At 38.1% G+C, this 20,991-nt stretch overlaps 1 protein-coding gene across 9 annotated transcripts in view; it reads left to right on the plus strand.

Moving 5' to 3' along the window:
• The window catches only part of HDAC8 (histone deacetylase 8), a 236,435-nt gene that overhangs the window by 51,280 nt on the left and 164,164 nt on the right, over nt 1-20,991 (plus strand). For 8 of the 9 annotated variants that reach the window (XM_019439070.2, XM_019439069.2, XM_019439072.2 and 5 more), the window contains 3 exons: nt 11,074-11,186; nt 15,208-15,285; nt 15,892-16,000. In XM_019439070.2, coding sequence (XP_019294615.1) covers nt 11,074-11,186; nt 15,208-15,285; nt 15,892-16,000 — 300 coding nt within the window. Of the gene's footprint in view, nt 1-11,073; nt 11,187-15,207; nt 15,286-15,891; nt 16,001-16,948; nt 17,225-20,991 lie in introns of those variants that run through there. The other variant, XM_053891487.1, reaches the window with a different exon arrangement.

Raw genomic sequence — 20,991 nt, forward strand, 5'->3', positions numbered from 1 at the left:
GAGAGAGAGAGCACATGGGGCAGAGAGAGAGAGAATCCCAAGCAGGCTCTGTGCTGTCAGTGCAGAGCCCCATGAAGGACTTGATCTCACCAACTATGAGGTCATGACCTGAGCCAAAATCAAGAATCAGATGCTTAACTGAGCCCCCCCAGGTGCCCAAAATTCATAGTCACTTTGCTTGATTCATTTTCAGGGAAATATTACCTTGTATCTACTCTCCCAAGCCTTCATTTGTCTTTTATTTTTTTTAACGTTTATTTATTTTTGAGAGAGAGAGAGAGAGCACGAGTGGGGGATGGGTAGAGAGAGAGGAAGACACAGGACCTGAAGCAGGCTCCAGGCTCTGAGCTGCAGCACAGAGCCCGATGCGGGGCTCAAACTCACAAACTGTGAGATCATGACCTGAGCTGAAGTCGGATGCTTAACCAACTGAGCCACCCAGGCGCCCCTCATTTGTCTTTAATAGTGACTGCTTATCATGCCAAATGGTGTGGAAAGAGTGAGAACTGCGTAGAATAATGCTGCTGTCCCATTTATTTTATTTCCTGGATAACATTTTCAGTTTGGTCACATAGTTAATGGATTTGTTTCTATTAACAAATTCTCGACCTAATCCTTTTTCACACATTATTCTGTATAAATTCTAAGTCCAAAGGTGCTAGGCCAGTAGCTGAATTGGCCTTGCCTTTTGGGGGAATTTTTTTTATATTTATTTACTTTTGAGAGACAGAGACAGAGTGCAAACAGGGGAGGGGCAGAGAGAGAGAGAGGGAGACACAGAATCTGAAGCAGGGTCCAGGCCCTGAGCTGTCAGCACAGCCTGATGGGGGGGACCTGAACTGAAGTTGGATACTTAACTGACTGAGCCACCCCAGTGCCCCAGGGGTATTTTTAAAAACTCATTTATCCCAAATCCAAATAATCAGAAAGTTGAAATGATTGAAGTTTGGTGTGTTATTGAAGGAGGAATCTGGAGAGAAAAATTTCTACTAGAAGGATCTGTGGTAGTTCTTTTTTGGCCAAAGAACCTTTAAATTCATATCAGAAAATGGCAAAAGGGGATAGAGGCAAACAGAAAAAGTAGTAAAGCAGTAAATGAAAGACAAGTGAAGAGGTAGGAGAAAACTGACAAGATAGATTAATTTCACCAATATTATAAATGAAATGATGAAAGGGGAATAGGCATGAAGGAGAAGTGGAGGAAATTATATGAGAAAGAGTAAAAGCAATAAATGTTGATAGAATGATATCAAAACTATTTAACAGTGATTAAGCTTCTGTGCAAAAGAGCCAGACTGCCCAAATTCAAATTCACGATCAACCACTTCTAACTTTGTGACCTTGGACAAATTACTTAATCTCTCTGTTTTAGTTTCTTCATTTGTAAAATGGAAATAATAACAGTATCTACCTCACAGGGCTGCTGTGAAAATTGATTAACATATTGAGAGCACCTAGTACAGTTCCTGGCACAGGATAATCACTCAATAAATGTTGCCTATTATTTTTATTATATGCCAACAACAGAGAAAAGCCAAACCATACTACCAGCTGGTTTCAAGATAGCTACAATGAAAGTAAAAGCCTTGCAAGAGTTATGCTAACACTAAAAGAGAAAATAGGTAGGGCCAAATAAGGAAACACTGGAAATCTATGATGCTGAATTTTGATACCAGGACTGAAAAAAAAATGTTGCAAAATCTTTGCCAGTAACAGTTCAACTGTTGAACAATGCAGGTATCTGGCTCTGCCTGGGTGAGATAACCAACCGATGTTTTTAAAAAGTCTTAATGTCATTCATGATCCAAGCATCCTTGATCTCTGGCCTAATGGACATGGAAACAGCAAATACATATGAGCAAATGCAGTTGACTGAGCCCTGTGCTTTTTCTTTAAAAAAAAAAATGGCTTTGTGATTTATGGTTCACCAGGGCATTTAAGAAGCTAGATATTTCTGGTAAAGAAAAAAATTGCCTGGGGGCACCTGGCTGGCTCAAGTCACTAGAGCATAAGACTGTCTCATCAGTTCAAGCCCCATGTTGGATGTAGAGCTTACTTTTTTTTAAAAAATTGCCTAACCACAAAGCTGCAGACACATTTCTCAGAGTTTTCAGAATTTTGTTTGCTAAACCTGGTCTATCCTATAGATACATTTGTGTTGATGATGTGAAAGAGAAAAGCCCTAGACGATGAGGAAATGATTTTATTCAGTTATAGGTAGAATATTTATTAATGAGGAATACATCACAGAAAAATAAGGGAGTATTGGGGTTTACAGAGTCAAGTAAACAAAGAAGTCATCTGCAAGTCTTATGGGAGTCATTAGGAAAGATGGAGATGGGTCTTATTTAGAATAATATGCCAGGGTAGGATGGTACCTTGAAATTCACCTTTTCCTGGAAAACAGAAGAGGGCAGCGTTTTTAAACATTACTGCTTTCTGGGGAGCACATGGCTCAGATAAACTTCAACACTGTCATTTTCCCCTTTTGGTCAAGACAAGTATTATCCTCAAGCAACTCAGAGGCGATTGTAAACTTCCCAAGTATAGTGAGGGCAGGGTCTTTAGCACTCTTGGTGTTGATCCTTTAAAATCAGTTGAACCATCTGTTGAGAGATAGTGGCTAAAGTCAGTTGTTTTAGGGTTTGGAGCTCACACATCTTAAAAGAAGGAAGACTAAAATAGAAAAAAATTGATATAAAAATTTATATTATAGTAAAGAGCCAAGCAAGAACTGAACCCTGAAAGGTAACCAGTCAAGTGGATTCTAAGACATCAATGGAGGAAAATCTTTGTTTTGCAGCACCACTCATACAGCTAAGATGTCAGCACTCTTGGTGACACTGTTCATAGTCTAGGTTATTTCTCATGTAAGGACATGCACAACCTTAGCATTTCTTCAGACATCCTTCATATTGTAGGTGGCAGCTTGTTCAAGGAGAATTCCAGTCATACATGGTCTGCTGTGGTAACCAGTTCTTTTTTATTTTTATTTTTTATCTTAGAGAGAATGAGAATGTGAGCAGGGGAGAGGGGCAGAGGGAGAGAGAGAAAGAGAGAATCCCAAGCAGGCTCCATGTTCAATGTGGACCCAATGGGGGGCTCAGTCCCACAATCCTGGGATCATGACCTGAGCCAAAATCAAGAGTCAGGCATTCAACTTACTGAGCCACACAGGCACCCCATGACCAGTTCTTTCAGATTTATATCAAGTCAACGGGCTTTAGCTTACAGGGCTGCTTCAGATCCTGAGAAGACACCAAGCTGTAAGGCAACATAGGGTCCTGATAGGGACTTGAGCATTCAAGTTTTAGCTCTTGATGACTCCAAGTCAGAAGGGAGGAAGAAAAATTGGAAAAGTTAGCTTGGAGGATATTAGCCAAATATTGAAGAAAACTGGAAGAATAGATAATTTAGGAAGGATCAACAATTTGGGCACAATAACAGGGTCCAGTCCAATTTGCAAAGAGATACCAAAACTGGTTCTTCCACATGAGGAAGGAAGTCAATTACATCTCTACCACAGAAGACAAAGTTTGCATACTTATCAGTAACCTGCAGTTTATAAAGAGATGAGAGCTCAAAAATAATAACTATATTCTGATAACCTGAAATCCTGTGCTATAGATGACATAGAGTTTTCCTTTGAAACACAAAATTTCTCTAAACAGCCACCTCCCTTCTGATCAAAGATAATCTCAAAGGAAGATTATTCTTGAACTCAAGATAAGGCTGGTCCCAGAGGCAGCAAAAGAAAACATAGATAAATTGAAGTTCAACAAAATTATTTAAAATTTTTTTTTCAACGTTTATTTATTTTTGGGACAGAGAGAGGCAGAGCATGAACGGGGGAGGGGCAGAGAGAGAGGGAGACACAGAATCTGAAACAGGCTCCAGGCTCAGAGCGATCAGCCCAGAGCCTGATGCGGGGCTCGAACTCACGGACCGTGAGATCGTGACCTGGCTGAAGTCGGACGCTTAACCGACTGCGCCACCCAAGCACCCCGAAGTTCAACAAAATTAAAAACTTTTGTGTATCAAAGAAGATTATCAAGAAAGTGAAAACACAACCTACAGAATGGGAGAAAATATTTGCAAATTATATATCTGATAAGGGTCTGGTATCCAGAATATATAAAGATCTCACAAAGCTCAACAACAAAAAGCTCAATTTAAAAATGAGCAAAGGACAGGGCGCCTGGGTGGCTCAGTTGGTTGAGCATCTGGCTTTGGCTCAGGTCATGACCTCGCAGTTCACCTCTCTGCTGATAGCTCAGAGCCTGGGACCTGCTTCAGATTTTGTATCTCCCTCTCTCTCTGCCCCTCCCCCAATCATGCTCTATGTCTTTAAAAAATAAACATTAAAAATTTTTTTTAAATGAGCAAAGGACTTGAATAGACATTTCTCCAGAAAAGATATACAAATGGCTAACAGGCATACAAAATGATGTTTGACATCATTAGTCATTAAGGAAATGCAAATCAAACTCACACCCACACCCACTAGGAGGGCTAGAATTAGAAAAAAAAAAGAAAGAAAGAAAGAGAAAATAACAAGTGTTGAGGATGTGGAGAAATTGGAACCCTTGCACATTGCTGGTGGGAATGTAGAAAACAGTTTGGCTGTCCTTGAAAGTTAAATGTAGAATTATCATATGTTCTAGCATTTCAGTTCTAAGTATACGTTAAAAAAAAACAGATACTCAAAACAAATACTTGTACACAGGTATTCATAGCAGCACTATTCACAATAGCCAAAAGGTAGAAACAACCCAAATGTCCATCAATGGATGAATGTATAAACAAAATGTGGTACATACGTACAATGAAATATTACTCAGCCATAAAAAGGAATGAAGCACTGATATATGCTACAACATAGAGGAACCCCAAAACATTATGCTAAGAGAAAGAAGCCACACACAAAAAAATCACATATGGTATGATGTCACTTACGTGAAATATCCAGAATAGGTAAATCCTTAGGGACAGAATGTAGATTGGTAATTATCAGGATCTAGGGGGAGGGAAGAGTAGGGAATGACTGCTTAATTAGTTCAGAGTTTTCTTTTGAGGTGTGAAACTGTTTTGGAACTAAATTGGGGGGGAAGTTGCACAATACTATGAATGTACTAAATGACACTGAATTATATAATTTAAAATGGTTATTTGAGAGGTGCCTGGCTGGCTTAGTCTGGAGAGCATGTGACTCTTGATCTTGGGGTCATGAGTTCAAGCCCCACATTGAGATTACTTAAGAGATTACTTAATAAATAATTTAAAAGTAATAAATAAAATGGTTATTTAATATTGTGTAGATTTAACCTTAATCAAAATTATTTAAAAATAAAAATTGGCCTCATTAGATTTAGCCTGATTATTTATATAGGTGTAGCAAGAATGGTAACTTACCATATAGACCTTCTTAAGCTTGTTTTGCTGGAAGTTTTCATAAGAAATCTCACTTTGAGGGGGCCTGGGTGGCTCAGTTGGTTAAGCATCCGACTTTGGCTCAGGTCATAATCTCATGGTCCGTGAGTTCAAGACCTGTGTTGGGCTCTGTGCTGACAGCTCAGAGACTGGGGCTTGCTTCGGATTCTGTGTCTCCCTCTCTCTCTGCCCCTTCCCCCCCCCACACACACTCTCTCTCTCTCTCAAAATGAATATACATTTAAAAAAAATAAATCTCACTTTGGTGTTTTAAAAGCCTATTACAGCTAGGAAGCCAAGCTAAGAAGATTTTACCTGCAGTAATTATAAATTTGGGACAATTCTTGGGGGTCTCTCTTCTCTCTTCTTGGGGTCCCCAGAATATCCTAAGTTTCCAGGGCCTGCCAGGAAGTAACCTTCCTTATTCACTTGGAAGGCTGGGAACTCTGTAAGCCAGGTACCAGGTACCAAGCTAGTTTTCCAAGAGGGCTTTGATGCATTGCTCAATGAAGTCAACCTTAGTTCCTTAAAAGTGTCTGATCATATCTGATTCAGTGAGCATCATTCACAAATATGACATTCCAGGCAAGGCCTTGGATATATAACCAATGTTTTCCAATCATTTCCTGATAACAGGTGGGACAGATAGTTATTATTGAACTTAGGCAGATAATTACATTGCTATGGAAATAAGAGTGCTCAATAAGAGTTTCTGAATCCTGGAGGGCTCAGGCAGGAGGAATAAGATATCATTTGTAAGTGTGTCATTTCTGTTTGCAAAAGCATGGCTTACTAAATGATTATGAGTTATAGATAGCATAAGAGAAAAGAGAAAAGAGTTGCCTATACATCCAGAAAATAGAACATTAAGGGGCGCCTAGGTGGCTCAGTAAGTTAAGTGTCCAACTTCTGCTCAGGTCATAAGCTCACATTTTGAGAGTTTGAGCCCTGCGTTGGGCTCTGTGCTGACAGCTCAGAGTGTGGAGCCTGCTTTGGATTCTGTGTCTTCCTCTCTCTCTGCCCCTCCCCTGCTCGTGCTCTGTCTCTCTGTCAAAAATAAGTCAACATTAAAATTTTTTTTAAAAAGAAAATAGAACACCGAAACATCAACAATATTCTTTTTTTAAATTGAAACATAGTTGACATATAATTTTACATTAGTTTTAGGTGTCCAACTTAGTGATTCCACAACTCTATAGGTTATGCTATGTTCACAGGTGTAGCTACCATCTGTCACCATGCAACACTATTGCAATATCATTGACTGCATTCCCTATGCTGTGTCCTTTATTTCCATGACTTATTCATTCCACAACTGGAAACCTGTACCTCCTACTCCTCTTCACCCATTTTGCCCACCCCCCGCCCCCTCCCTTCCGGCAACCATCAGTTTGTTTTCTGTATTCATGGGTCTGTCTGCTTTAAAACATCCGCAATATTCTAAACAAAATCCACAATCATCCCTCATCAGTCTCATTCAGGCCTATATAATTAGTTCTTGTTCCTCTCGACCTTGCATTAACAGTCTCACTAACCCATCGACTTCTCAACTAGAGTTCTTGAAATCCTGATTCAGTTTACTGGTATGGTCTCAAAGTTGTTTACACTATACCATAAAAAGCCTGTACTCAACAATACTTGGCAAAAATCCTTTTCCGTGGGGCTCTGAGATAGTTTTTCTTTGTTGAAGATGAAGCACTCTGGCTTGTACCTGATTGCAAGTGCTCTCAGGAACACGTCAGATTAACTTTAAATAATAATATGCCATGAATATACTGAGCATATAGTTAGAATATACCCAAAGCATATCAAGAATATCAAGTAAAGAGATTCAGTAAACTGGAGTATCTATATATTAATAAAATTCTGTAGGTAAGTGCTGAGAATTCCCCAATTGAAACTAATGGCCTAGTAGATGCTAGATTCAAAATAAAGAAGCAAAGTTGAGATGAAGTTAATGTTTAAAAAATGTTTAAATTATTGAAAACTCTATCCTGTAGTCAACTAATATCTGGCAAAGCAGCATAAGGACTCTGATAAATAGAAACATATCATGGCCAGTGACGACACAGAAAGATCTTCAGGAATTTCCCATACAACATACAATTTCTGAAATACTTATATTAATAATATTTTGCCTATACCAGTTTCACCTAGGGAAGGCTGAACATCTCTTCTGATGTGGCAACTCTTCCCATGCATCTCATCAATAGTAATGTATCAAATAAACCTAATTATTTCTAGAACATCTCTTTTTATAAGGTGAAAGAACAAACCCTTTGTGATTTTTCCAGGGCCTTCCAAGATTTGATTAAGATAAGTTGATGGATTACTGAAAAATACTACTTGGTTCCCTATTTAACCACAATGATGATAAAAGATTTTTAACATAAACATAGGATGTAATATGACCATAAGGAACCTCATCTTTTTCCTAAGAAAGAAGTCTTTGTTTCCTTAAATAACCAAGGACATCATAAAGTCAACATAAACCATATAAGGTTATTCTAGTAAGACACAAAATCTTTATTTATTGAGGAATATTACTTAGTGAAGCAAAACCTTTACAACCTGTTATTTGAGAGAAGACAAATAATCAAAAAAAGTAGCATGTTAAAATGAAAAGCAAATTCTAGTTTTGCATCAGTATAATATTTAATATTGAAGTTATTTTTGGAAATCTAATAAGCCCATCAAACCTTAGCCAACTTTGATCTCAACAAATAAAATTCCCTTTCTATGAATCTTCTACCAATTTCTATATGCATACACATCCTTTATAGTACAACTTCTGTAAGTGGCCAAAAAGAACAGGTTCATTAACAGAACCAAATACATGCAGTTTCTCTATAGGATATAAAAATAAGAAGCAAAAGTATATAAACCCGAAATTATGCCTAGCAATTAATGCATTCTCTTAGTTAGAAATGGTCTAGGGATCTAATGAATATCCATTAATTAACTCAGTTTAATACCACCCAAAGTTTTCAGTTACCTAAAGATCTTATAAATTATCTTCAAGCTGACATACTACAAAACATAACTACTGTTAAAGTTCATCACAATAATGACTCAATTAATCTAAACAAATTTGTTTGTCATAGTCTCAAACATTTAGTAGAGGTAATGTTAGCTCAATTAATTAATGAACCTGTATAAATTTAGGAAGAATATATTTAAGTAGAATAAAAATCTACATGTATATTATACTTAACATGTATAAATTAGAAAAGTCATAGCTGATTTTAGTAAACCAAATTTATTAAATCAGTCTTATCTGCCAAAGACTTACCTAAATTATGCCAACTTGAATTCTTAAATTCAACAAACTGAGTTTGTTTCTATAGGAATACTTTTAGCACATTAAAAGTCTTGAAGTTTAATGTCCTTATTTTCTGCAAATTTTAGGAAGATTCTACTTATGTAAGCAGTTATTTCTATAATCTAATGAGAATAGAGCTCCTTTAAGAAAATATTAGGAAAATATTACATGCAAAGGCCTTTCTGAATTACAGACAACATCGTCATCATTATTATTATTCAAACTATCATGATAGGGAGGATGTTCATTAACAAAGAACATCTCAAAGGAAAGGAAGGGGGCCAGGAGTCTTTTAGAGGCAAGTATTCTTCTTTATATGCCATGTTATTTCTGATTGCTTTCTTTGTTTTTTGGTTTTGTTTTTCTGTACTTATGACTTGTCTCCCTAACTTAATTATAGGCTCTGAGGGGAAAAAATATGTCCTATATTGATTTGTATTTCTCCTCCTCCCCATCTCCCTCCTCTTATTCACTTTTTATTGAAGTATAATTGACATACGATGTCCTGTTGGTTTCAAGTGTACATGATAGTGATTTGACATTTTTATACATTATGAAATGATCCCCAGAATAAGTCTAGTTACAATCTGTCACCTTATGAAGTTATTATGATATTATCTATATTCCCTATGCTGTATGCTACTCTTTCTGCCTAACACTTAATGTTGCATCTCACCTATCCAAAAGTTATTGATGTTTCTCTTTCTTGATATGCTAAACAGTAGACTTATAAAATGTAAGCTTTTCATAATTGGAAAATAGCATCCAAAAACTTTCAAAGTCACATATTTACCTCTTATTTACAAAGAATTCATGGGTGGGCAAATCTTTTTCTCTTACTGGTTTCTTCCTGGTTGCGTATCTAAGGCCAAGCTTTGCTTTGCTTTGCTTTTTTCTTTTCTTTTCTTTTCTTTTCTTTTCTTTTCTTTTCTTTTCTTTTCTTTTCTTTCTTTCTTTCTTTCTTTCTTTCTTTCTTTCTTTCTTTCTTTCTTTCTTTTTTCTGGGTGATCACTGAATTCACCTGCATGAGAAAATTCAATGCTTAGTGATATTTTTTACCAACTTCCTGCTCGCCAATGTACCTGTCTCATTGACTCAGCCTATAAACCAGGGTATTGTTCAGAATATGAAACGTTATTATGGACGAGGTTTCATGAAGAATTTTATGCAATGTGTAGGTACTAGAAAGATCTTATAATCTCATAGTACCAAAAATGCTCTTTTAAATGATGCTCATGCTTAGAATTCCATTTCAATTAAAATATCAGGGAGAACTTGGGAAAAAAAAAAAGGCTGGATATTTAAAGTGTCTGTGGAAGCTAAGGACATTGAAGCATTTAGGATGAGGCCTTAAAAATAAGTTATAATACACTTTTGATGATAAAAGAATGCTTTTTTTTACATCTACTCAACAAGACTTAATGGCAACATAATAAAAAGAAGTAGGCTAATAAGAGTAGGTTACTCTTAATAAAAGAGTAGGTTAATATTGACAAGAGGTTAAAGTGACACAGTATCACCAATAAAAATGTGAAAAGACACCAGTGAAGTCAATGAAGACAATTTTAGTGAAGGAAACAAAATAACTTTAGAGGAGGCTGCCTCAGAAAGGCAACCACATGTAGAATGTTTGTACATTCTATATTCAGCTTTTAAAGCAACAAGTGCAAAAACTTACAGAAAGGAAGGAAGGAAGGAAGGGAGAGAGATAAAGGGAGGAAAGGAAGGAAGGGAGGGAGGAAGGGAGGAAGGAAGGGAGGGAGGGAGGAAGGAAGGAAGAGAGAGGAAGGAAGGAAGGAAGGAAGGAAGGAAGGAAGGAAGGAAGGAATAAAGAAAGAAAGCAATTTTAGTTTATGTCATAGGATCAGTACAGAGACTCCAGTCTCCGTCATCTTCTACATCTGGCTGAGCAAGATGGTCTTTAAGGCCCCTTCTAGATTATAGCTTTCTTCAAGTCCCATAAGGGACATTCAGTGTTGATCATGATGAGCCCAGGGTACTACAAGATTTTTAAATCATTCCTGAATCATTAGAGAAAAGTTCTGTTTTGACCAATATAGTTATAATATTATAATTCTTTGAAAATCTGGGATCCTAAATGAAAAATGTTACCAATCCACCTGAATATTTAGCTTACCAAAACACTTCATCCCCTGATCACTCTGGGCCAATTTACTATATATTCTTTGTAGGTAGATTTTTGTTTTTCTTAAAATAAAGGGGAATTGTAAGGGAATAGATCTCAAGGGTTAGATCCTTGGCTGTAAAGACTCCCTTGGATTGCTTTTGGCTGTTGGCTGTAGCAACTTGTTTTCTTACAGAGATGAAGCATCTGGTTTTTGTTATCTCAATGATGCTGTCCTGGGAATATTACGATTGCGACGGAAATTTGACCGTATTCTCTATGTGGATTTGGATCTGCACCATGGAGATGGTAAGCCCTTCACATTCAAAGGTGCTTTGCTGCTAGGACAGAAGGTTTTTATCAGTGAAGCTGCTTCTAGGTGACTGGTAAAAGGATAAATGCCTGTTACTTTTGAAATTTTCTAATTGAGAATCCTGAAGTAGGTAGAATAGATTCTTCTAACTGATGTAATTCTTCTTTGCTAAGCAAGATGCTTTAAAATACCAGGTTTTTATAATTCCCCCTCACCTCTCCTCCACTAGCAAAGTTCTCCAGTATAGAACATTAAGAAGTGGAAATCCTGTCTAGTGTATACTCAGTGCTCAGTAACCTCCCTCAGGCCACTTCCATAGGTTCTAAGTGAAATCTTCAGTTAGACAATCTTGATGCTTCCCTTAAGATTGAATCAGTGTATGATGGAATAACATTCAGAATTTTTCACTGATAGGGATACCAACTCATGTAGTAATCAGAATCTGCACCACTTTCTTTGTATTACTAAAATATTTAGTGCTACACAAACTCAGGGCATCTCCTCTAACTTTTAACAGCAGCAGAATCTTGATTCACCTTACCCCATTAATGCCCTTTCAGAAGACTTCACCAAAAGGATGTTACCCAAAACCTCCTATGTACTTTCCATCTACAATGTAGAGCTTCAGTGACAGTTATCCACACTCTGCTTCTTTAATACATCCTGTGTGTGACACATGCTTCCATTGATCTAGGATCACTTAGCTGGTAAAATTAATTAAGGATATTCCCTACTCTCCCCCACATCAGTGACTGCTGCTTCCCTGTTTCCAGGGATTTTTGGAGACAAACTAACATAATCAAGGTATAAGTGAGGAAAATGATAGCATATGACAGAGGCTAGAATCAGCTCTCCTGCCAAAACAGAAAAAGAAGGAAGAACTCCCCAAACAGTTCACCTAGATGGATGCTACCAAGGAATGGTGACAGAAAATTGAAGGTAACAGAGAAAGGCAAATAGTTAAAGCAGCCAACATACTACTTTGAGAACCATGTCCACCGAATATCTGAATACTTAGCCAATGCAAAACACAGCCTTGTTCAAAAACCTTCAGAGACTCCTTATTGCCTATAACAAGAGTAACATTTGGCCCATGGCTTGTTTTTGTATGGCCAGCAAGTGAAGACTTTTTTTTTTACATTCTTACAAGGTTGTAAAGAAAACAAAGTGCAGTAGAGACCATGTAGGCTTTGCAAAGCCTAAAATATTTGCCTCTTGGTTTGCTAACTCTTGGCCCATAGCATTGGTTCTCAAACCTGCATATGTAGCAAGATGACCTCTGGGAAGCCTGTTTTAAAATGCAGAATTCTAGGCCCCATCCACCAGATATTCAAATCCAGTAGGTCTGGTATGCAATGCCAAATCTACATTTTAGCGACACTCTGGCTGTTCCACAGGCCACACTTTAAAAAAAAAAAACAGTGCTCTTCAAGTTAAAGTCCATACTCTTTACCCTGTCTTTTGAGGTCTGCCTGAAAGAGACCTTACCTCCTCTCTCCAGTCTCCTCTCTCACTACTTGCTGTCTAGGCTACTGTACTCAGTGATCCCCAGACATGTCTCAGTATTCCCACCTCTCTGACTTTGCATTACTTTTTCCTAATTTAGTTTTGCTTTTTCTTCCAAGTTCTACCCAAGAGCTCAAATTCTAACACTAGCAGATTTGCCCTGACTACTCCAACCCCAGTGGTCTCTTCCCTCCTCAAGTCCTATATTGTTTATATCGCTGATTTGATATTTAATTATATATTGTCTTGTATTGTTAGTTAAATCTTTAATGTGTCTGTGTCTTCTCCTCCCATAGAAACTTTCAGTTCCTCCAGAGCAGAGATCAAGTTGTTTACTTCTTTCTGTCCTGCACAATGGCTTGAACAAACAGAACTATGCATATAGCAGTGGTTCAGTAAAATATTTGTTGAATGAATGAATGATTATGAAATTCAAACTATTAGTATCAGAGCTCAAGAATAGAATCAACTCTATTGAACCATGTAAGAATGAAATGACTGTCACCTGAAACCGTTCTTTCCATTTGCAATGTTATTTCTACACCATTTAGAGTTTCCTGCTTTAGCCAACTTTTATGGTGTGTTTCATTTCAGTTTATTTCCCCTCTTCAGCACCTCCCTTCCAGTGACCTCTGCCCCGCCTCCAAACTCTTACACATTTGGTTCATTTTAAATCTCCCATGATTCCATAACTAGCATCCTGTGGTGGCTTCACAAGCACTCTTAGCCTGTCCTCACCTTCCTTCACCTTCTTTTGTTTTCCTAACCACTGTTCTCTTTCACACCAAGCCCCATACCCTCCACCTATCTGTCTCTGTCCTTTTTTTAAAGTATGATTTGCTAACAATACCTAATGGCATTTCCCATCAGAGGAGATACAAATAGCTACTAAACATAAAAAGTGCTCAACACTCAGAGAAAGGCAAATTAAACAAGATCATTTTTTTCTGCCTAAGGTTAAAAAGAATAATAACACCCAGTGCTAGTCAGGGTGTGAGAAAATGGGAACCCTCATATATCACTGATAGAAGTGTAAATTGGTTACCACCTTTCTGGATCAATAAATAATCAGGATTTTTATGAATTGTCCTTGTTTAATACCTCAGTCGCTAAGTTAAAATGCTATTGTAATATATTTTGTTTTGTTTTCTTTTGTTTACTTAATGCCTTGTGGCTGGAGCTTTAACTGATTTTTTTTTAATTTTTTTTCAATATATGAAGTTTATTGTCAAATTGGTTTCCATACAACACCCAGTGCTCATCCCAAAAGGTGCCCTCCTCAATACCCATCACCCACCCTCCCCTCCCTCCCACCCCCCCCCCCCCATCAACCCTCAGTTTGTTCTCAGTTTTTAAGAGTCTCTTATGCTTTGGTTCTCTTCCACTCTAACCTCTTTTTTTTTCCTTCCCCTCCCCCATGGGTTTCTGCCTTTAACTGATTTTAACTGCCTCCCTAGGGCAAAACATAAGGCTTGGGAAATTCAAACATGCCTGTGATATACAAATATAGTTAATATTTTTCTAAGGTCTCTTTTGGCCTCTAATGAAGACTGAAAGCGTTAAGCAAATGCAGCAACAGTTTCTTTATTTGACGTATAAAAGAGGATAGTACATGAATTTGCTAATGGTCCTTCCATTTTACAGACAGACTATCTGAATATAGTATGACACTATGTGATTCTGGGAGGAAAGGTGTGGAGGTGGGCAGTACATTTATCTGAATAAGCAGTGGCTTGTAAGAGTTGTATCTTCTATCTCCCAGGCCTCTATACTAATTTTCTGCCTCTGTTAAAATGTAAAGGAGACTACTTTCTAGAAAAGTTCCTCCCACCACCATCTTTCTTCAAGCTTTAAAACTTTGTTATAAAGACACTACTAAGGGAAAAGGGCAGGACTCTCTTAGCCTTCCATATTTTAGCAAGAAAGGTGTACTATAAGCTGCTTAGACTTTGGGTGAACTGCATTTATAACCAAATCTGTATCATAGAGAAGCACTTTATAATTAGGTTTTCACTACATAATGCCTAATGTTTGTATTGGTCATATTTTTCAAAGGGTTGCCACATTTTACTTCTTTGAAAAAAAAAATCCCAAGAATTTAACTGGAACCACTAAAACAAAACATAAAACTTCCAAGATGGTGCCAGTCCTCTATTCAGCTCTGTTCATAATGCTTCGATTCTGAGCTCGAGCCTTCCCCACCTTTTAGAAGAGGTTGTCTAAGAGAGCCTGGACATCCTGTTGCTTGGAAAGGAGAAGTCCAGTTATAACTTTCCATGAATGTAAAAAAGAACCCCAAAACTTCACTGGGGACCAAAGTTCTACCTCATCCTGTACCAACAAGAGATCAAAGACTGGAGGGTTTTGTTCCTTTTATTCCTCAGCTTGTTAGCTTTATTATTGCTATCCTTTCTCTTACTTCCCACAGCTACTTCCTAGCAGTTCAGTTGTTGAAAACGGGAGTTGCATATATGAAGTGATTCTTCTGCTGTTTTTTTTTTCCTTTGCTAGGTGTGGAAGATGCCTTCAGTTTCACCTCTAAAGTCATGACAGTGTCCCTACACAAATTCTCCCCAGGATTTTTCCCAGGCAAGTAATCTGTGTGCTCAGTATTACATCTGAGGAATAAATACTGCAGTTCTTCTATACATCTCTTATATTTAATATTTGGATAGTTACATGCTATTAATACTTCATTGGTGCTACTTTATCCAAAATTTTAACACAGGTCATTTCAGGCAACAATGATAGGAGGAATATAATACTGCTTCTTTTTCCAGATGACTTTTATGGACTGTCAACAGACAGCTCACTTACACTTACTGTCTTATCACATAGGACAGTGTAACTGTGTAACTCCTAACATCCTAATAAGTGCAATGATATATTAATATTATATCAATCAAAGGCATATGAAAAGTCAAGCAAAGGAGTTAATCTTTTTTTCTAACTTGATCTAGCAAAACGGAAACTAAGTTTTTTCCCATTGTCTTAAGGTTTTCCTCTTTCCCCAACATTGTTTACAGCAGTTACTTCTCTATATTGTTTTTCTTAATTTCACACTCTTAGAAACCATAATTAATCTAAGACTGTTCTTCTATTTCTGGCCTTTTATTCTTTTGCATTCCTATCAGAATCCAAGTTGTCTAATGCTCATATTCTTAAAACTGTTCATGGCGCTCCTCTCTTTCACAGGAACAGGTGACGTGTCTGATGTTGGCTTAGGAAAGGGACGGTACTACAGTGTAAATGTGCCCATTCAGGATGGCATACAGGATGAGAAGTATTACCACATCTGTGAAAGGTATGGCAGTAACACTGGCCCAGTAACAAGTGGATTGCATTTCTGTAGGATGAAATGGCTCCCAATCTTACAGAATTCTTATTTTCAAGGAACAATTTGAGAGAAAAAAAAAAGAGCCACTGTACACCTATGTCACTTTTCTATACTGCATTATACTTATTTGATCCCTTGTGTAGGAGACCTGAGTTTTTGGAACAGAGCCATACTCTTGGTTTGATCTTACCTGCTGCCCCATATGATTAAGGTCTTCCCAAGAGCAGAGCTTTTAAGCTGTCCTGGGTTATCCCTTGCCTGCTACTTTCTTAGCTAAAACCTGTACGTATGTGATTTCATTAGCCTGAGAAGTTTCATTTCAGTTTCCCATTATGGAGATCTGCTTCAATCCACTGGTGTGAATATTAGAAAATTCTTTATTATGAGTTCTTGAGTTCTATCCTTCGTGTTAAAATTGGGGTCAGAAATCTGTTCTTTTGAAACTATGTTTAAGGATTAAATTATAGCCACTTGTAGGAGGACAGTTTGGTGCAGAGGTGTAGACCATTAGGGCTGCAAAGCCCTACAGAATGGGGCAGGAGGTAAACCCATATTCATTTAAGTTGAGATTGGTCAGGTACAAATTCACTGCTGACATTGGCAGTAAAGAAAGTGAGTCTGACTAAAAGTCAGCAAGTCAACATTACTTAAGGTAAGTAATGGGGATCAAGGTGCTTTTGATTCCTAGCCCCATTCAGTTCAGATTTCTCCCAACTTCTGGTGGACACAGGGACTTCCCAAAGGAGTCTGCACTGGCCATCATCACTGGGAGTTGTATAAACAAAGTAGAAGTATTAAAAAATAAAAACTTTATAAAAATAGAACTACCCTATGACCCAGCAATTGCACTAAGTATTTATCCAAGGGATACAGGTATGCTATTTCAAAGGGACACATGCACCCCAATGTTTATAGCAGCACTATCAACAATAGCCAAAGTATGGAAAGAATCCAATGTCCATCGATGGATGAATGGATAAAGAAGATGTGGTATATATATACAATGGAGTGTTACTCAGCAATCAAAAAGAATGAAATCTTGCCATTTGCAACTACATGGATAGAACTAGAGGGTATTATGCTAAGCGAAATTAGTCAGAAAAAGACAAACATCGTATGACTTCACTCATATGAGGACTTTAAGACACAGAATAGATGAACATAAGGGAAGGGAAGCAAAAATAATATAAAAACAGGGAGGGGGGACAAAACAGAAGAGACTCTTAAATATGGAGAGCAAACAGAGGGTTACTGGAAGGGTTGTGGGAGGGGGGATGAGCTAAATGGGCAAGGGGCATTAAGGAATCTACTCCTGAAATCATTGTTGCACTATATGCTAACTAATTTGGATGTAAATTAAAAAAATAAAATTAAAAGAAAAAGGTAATTAATTAATTAATTAATTAATGCTTCAAAGGTGCCTCTTAGCTCAAGAGATTTGGCAAGCCAAGTCATCATGCAGCAGCTCTAGCCTCTTCATGATTTTGATCATGTCCCCTGGCTACCTCTGTATTGTCAGACTGAAAAGGCCTTTATTTTTGGAGCCTGATGTTGATGGTTTTAATTGCCTTTCTTTGTTCCCCTCAGGCCCTGTTCTGTCCTTCTTGAGATGCGCAGATCAGAGCTGCTTATGTAACTTTACCAGTGAAGATATCCTGTGGTTCTGTGTAAAAGGAAAATTATTTTGTTTTTCTTTTAATCCCCTTCTTGAGGGTGTTCAACATTTTGTTGTCCCTTTTTTGCCACAGCAGGAAACTAGGTTTTTCTCTTCAGTGCTCTGTCCACAGGGTTTCCTCTAGCTCTTTCCTGGGCCTTAATTGAAAAGTCAGCACCCATCATCCTGCAAGGATACTTTGTAATATCTGGCCTTCCCTAAACAGATTACCTTACACATGCCCCCATTGAAGCCCATAAAACCTCCTGAGATACACCTTTCTCCCCCATCAACTTGGCATTTAACTGCCTAGAAAAGCTGGGTATTATCCCAGTACCCACTCCCAAGTAAGTCTACTGCTCCCTTCTTCAGTGAAAAAAATGTCTGTATCTCCTTTATATTTTTTCTCTGTCTCTCTAAACCAGTTCCTACTACATGACAAAAAAATGTTTAACTCCATAGTAATCCATGTTTCAAAATAGCCTTGGTATCAAACTTAATTAGAAGCATTTAAAAAGTGAACTTAGGGGAGCCTGAGAGGCTCAGTTGGTTAAGTGTCCAACTTCAGCTAGGGTCATGATTTTGTGGTTCATGAGTTCGAGACCTGCATCAGGCTCTGTGCTGACAGCTCAGAGCCCAGAGCCTGCTTCAGATTCTGTGTCTCCCTCTCTCTCTGCCCCTCCCCCATTCATTTGTTTTCTCTCTCTCTCTCAAAAATAAACATTAAAATTTTTTAATTAAAAAAACAAAAAATAAAATGTGAATTTAGCCCCAAAGAAAAGATCCATGGAACATGGAAGATCACATATGATTTCCCTTTACAGAAACCCCACTCTAGTGTACAGGATGCCAGCATTGATTAAAGATTCCCTCAACTTGCTTACTAAAGTACCAGACACTCATCAATTTTTAGTTCCCAGGTCCCCTTTAGCCTCATGGAGCCACACCACCAATCTACACAGTGTTCATCCAGAATAACAGGTTCAGTTTTCATTAGAGGTACAGTAATTTTCCCCTTTGATTTCTTTCAGAAGTCAAGTCTGGTCAGGGCATTATGTGAGGGCACCTCTGATTCCAAGGTGCCAGGAAGGCTTCCTGACCCAAACATCTCTCCCATTTCCCATCTATTGACTAAAATTCCTTTAACAGGAAACACACTTTTATTCTACAATTGGAAATAGGCCTTAAAATGGAATTTTGCCATGACCTCTCCTCCTAACTTTCTGCCATAGATGTATGCTTTCACAGAGCTTTTCCTGATAGCAGATTGTGCATGAGCACGAGCACCCTGAGCAATCAGAGGAGCAGAAATTTGGTTAGTGGAGCAGTAGAGGGAAAGAGGCACAAGAAATAAAACAGTCTTTGCCAACTAAATAGTTTTGCAGAGGGTCAGCCCTGGTAAATATATCACTTAGTTCCAGTCATTATGTTTTTGACTACTTGTAGTTTGTTGCTTGGAAACAGTCTTTTGCCTGTTTTCCATTATGACCTCTGACCCATCTGCTTACCTCACAAGCTATAGAGTGGTTTACTCATGTAAAAAAAGTCACTCAGGGGGCACCTGGGTGGCTCAGTCGGTTAAGCGTCCAACTTCAGCTCAGGTCACCATCTCGCGGTCTATGAGTTTGAGCCCCGCGTCGGGCTCTGGGCTGATGGCTTAGAGCCTGGAGCCTGCTTCCGGTTCTGTGTCTCCCTCTCTCTCTGCCCCTCCCCCGTTCATGCTCTGTCTCTCTCTGTCTCAAAAATAAATAAACGTTTAAAAAAAAGTCACTCAGATATCTGCTATCTCCTTTTAATCCTTTATGTTCCATGAGCCCACTGATTTTCTGACTCACTCCTTACCTGTGATAAATAAAGGATCTCTTATTGCTGGTTCACTTGAAAGATACTCTAATTTGCCACTCAATTTCTAGTTTGCTCCTGAACTGCCTCTCCCTGTGGGATTCATGAGCCTTTTTCCTTTCCTTCCCTTCCCTTCCCTTCCCTTCCCTGTCCTCTCCTGTCCTCTCCTCTCCTTTCTTCCTATATGGCTTTTTCCTCTGCTATAGCCTTTCTGACTTTGCCAGCTATTCAGACAGGAACTTAATGGTTTCATCTTAAGGTTGAGCACACCCTGTTAATTTAAAAAAAAAAGAGGGGGGCGCCTGGGTGGGTCAGTCGGTTAAGTGTCTGACTTCAGCTCAAGTCATGATCTCACATCTCGTGGGTTTGTATCCCACATCAGGCTCTGTGCTGACAGCTCAGAGCCTGCAGCATGCTTCAAATTCTGTGTCTCCCTCTCTCTCTGCCCCTCCCCTGCTCATGCTCTGTCTCTGTGTCTCTCTCTCTCAAAAATAAATTTTAAAAAAAGGAGGAGCTTAGGGTTTCTTTCTTGAAACCTTTACATGGACATTTTCAACACCAAAGACTTTGAGTTCTATCTTATGTAAAAGATAATTTCAGTCAGAGATATGTAGGTCATTCAATACTAATTTGGAAGGACAAGGGTCACTGATTCTCAGAACCTTCCCATAATTTTCATGGGAGCCACTGGAGTTGGTATTATAAATAGAACCCTGTTTTAACTAGCATAAAGGAATATCAACATTGTTCCTGTAACTACACCTCTTCCTTCAAATAGAAGCTATTGAGCAAGTAGAGAAATGATAGACTTATATTCTTGATTTATAGGAAAGCCCACCCCACCCAAGTCAGCCACATGCACACATACACACAAAGTTTGATGGGAGAGGAAGGCTGTTTTGCCAAAAGGAGAGATTGCTGGTTTCCAAGCTATGTCATCTGAAAGAGGAAACAGTGCTCCATCTATGTTAACCTGTTCTTGCTCTCTAATTGTATCTGAATGCAATGTGAGACAGTCTTAATTTTAAGCTATTACCTAAAACACTGTGTTGATGACTTTGGGAGCATTTATAGTTGAAGACTATGGAATAGAACAACAATGACATGTACTTCCTTGCTGTTGGTTCAAGAGAGGTTTTGAAAAATGGTAGGGTACTGCTCTGAAACTTTAAATCTTACAAAATGACCAAACTACTTGCCCACTGTGAACCGTTATAACTTGTATGTAGTTTGAAGAAGAAATTCAGTGTTGTGCTCAAACTTCTTAGTTATCCTATCATTTTATAGCCCTAACAACCAGAAAACATCCTTTACTAAATGTCCAATTAGTATATACCTCATAGGAGAGCTATATACATGGTGCTTATAATGTGTATGGATACAAAATATATTGAAGTTGACAGTTCAACATTTTGAAAAAAAACTCATATTTTACTAAGAATATTCAACTATTAACTTGGTA

This window comes from Panthera pardus, unplaced genomic scaffold (assembly GCF_024362965.1).
Source record: "Panthera pardus isolate Hobbes unplaced genomic scaffold, ASM2436296v1 HiC_scaffold_27, whole genome shotgun sequence".
Taxonomy (NCBI): domain Eukaryota; kingdom Metazoa; phylum Chordata; class Mammalia; order Carnivora; family Felidae; genus Panthera; species Panthera pardus.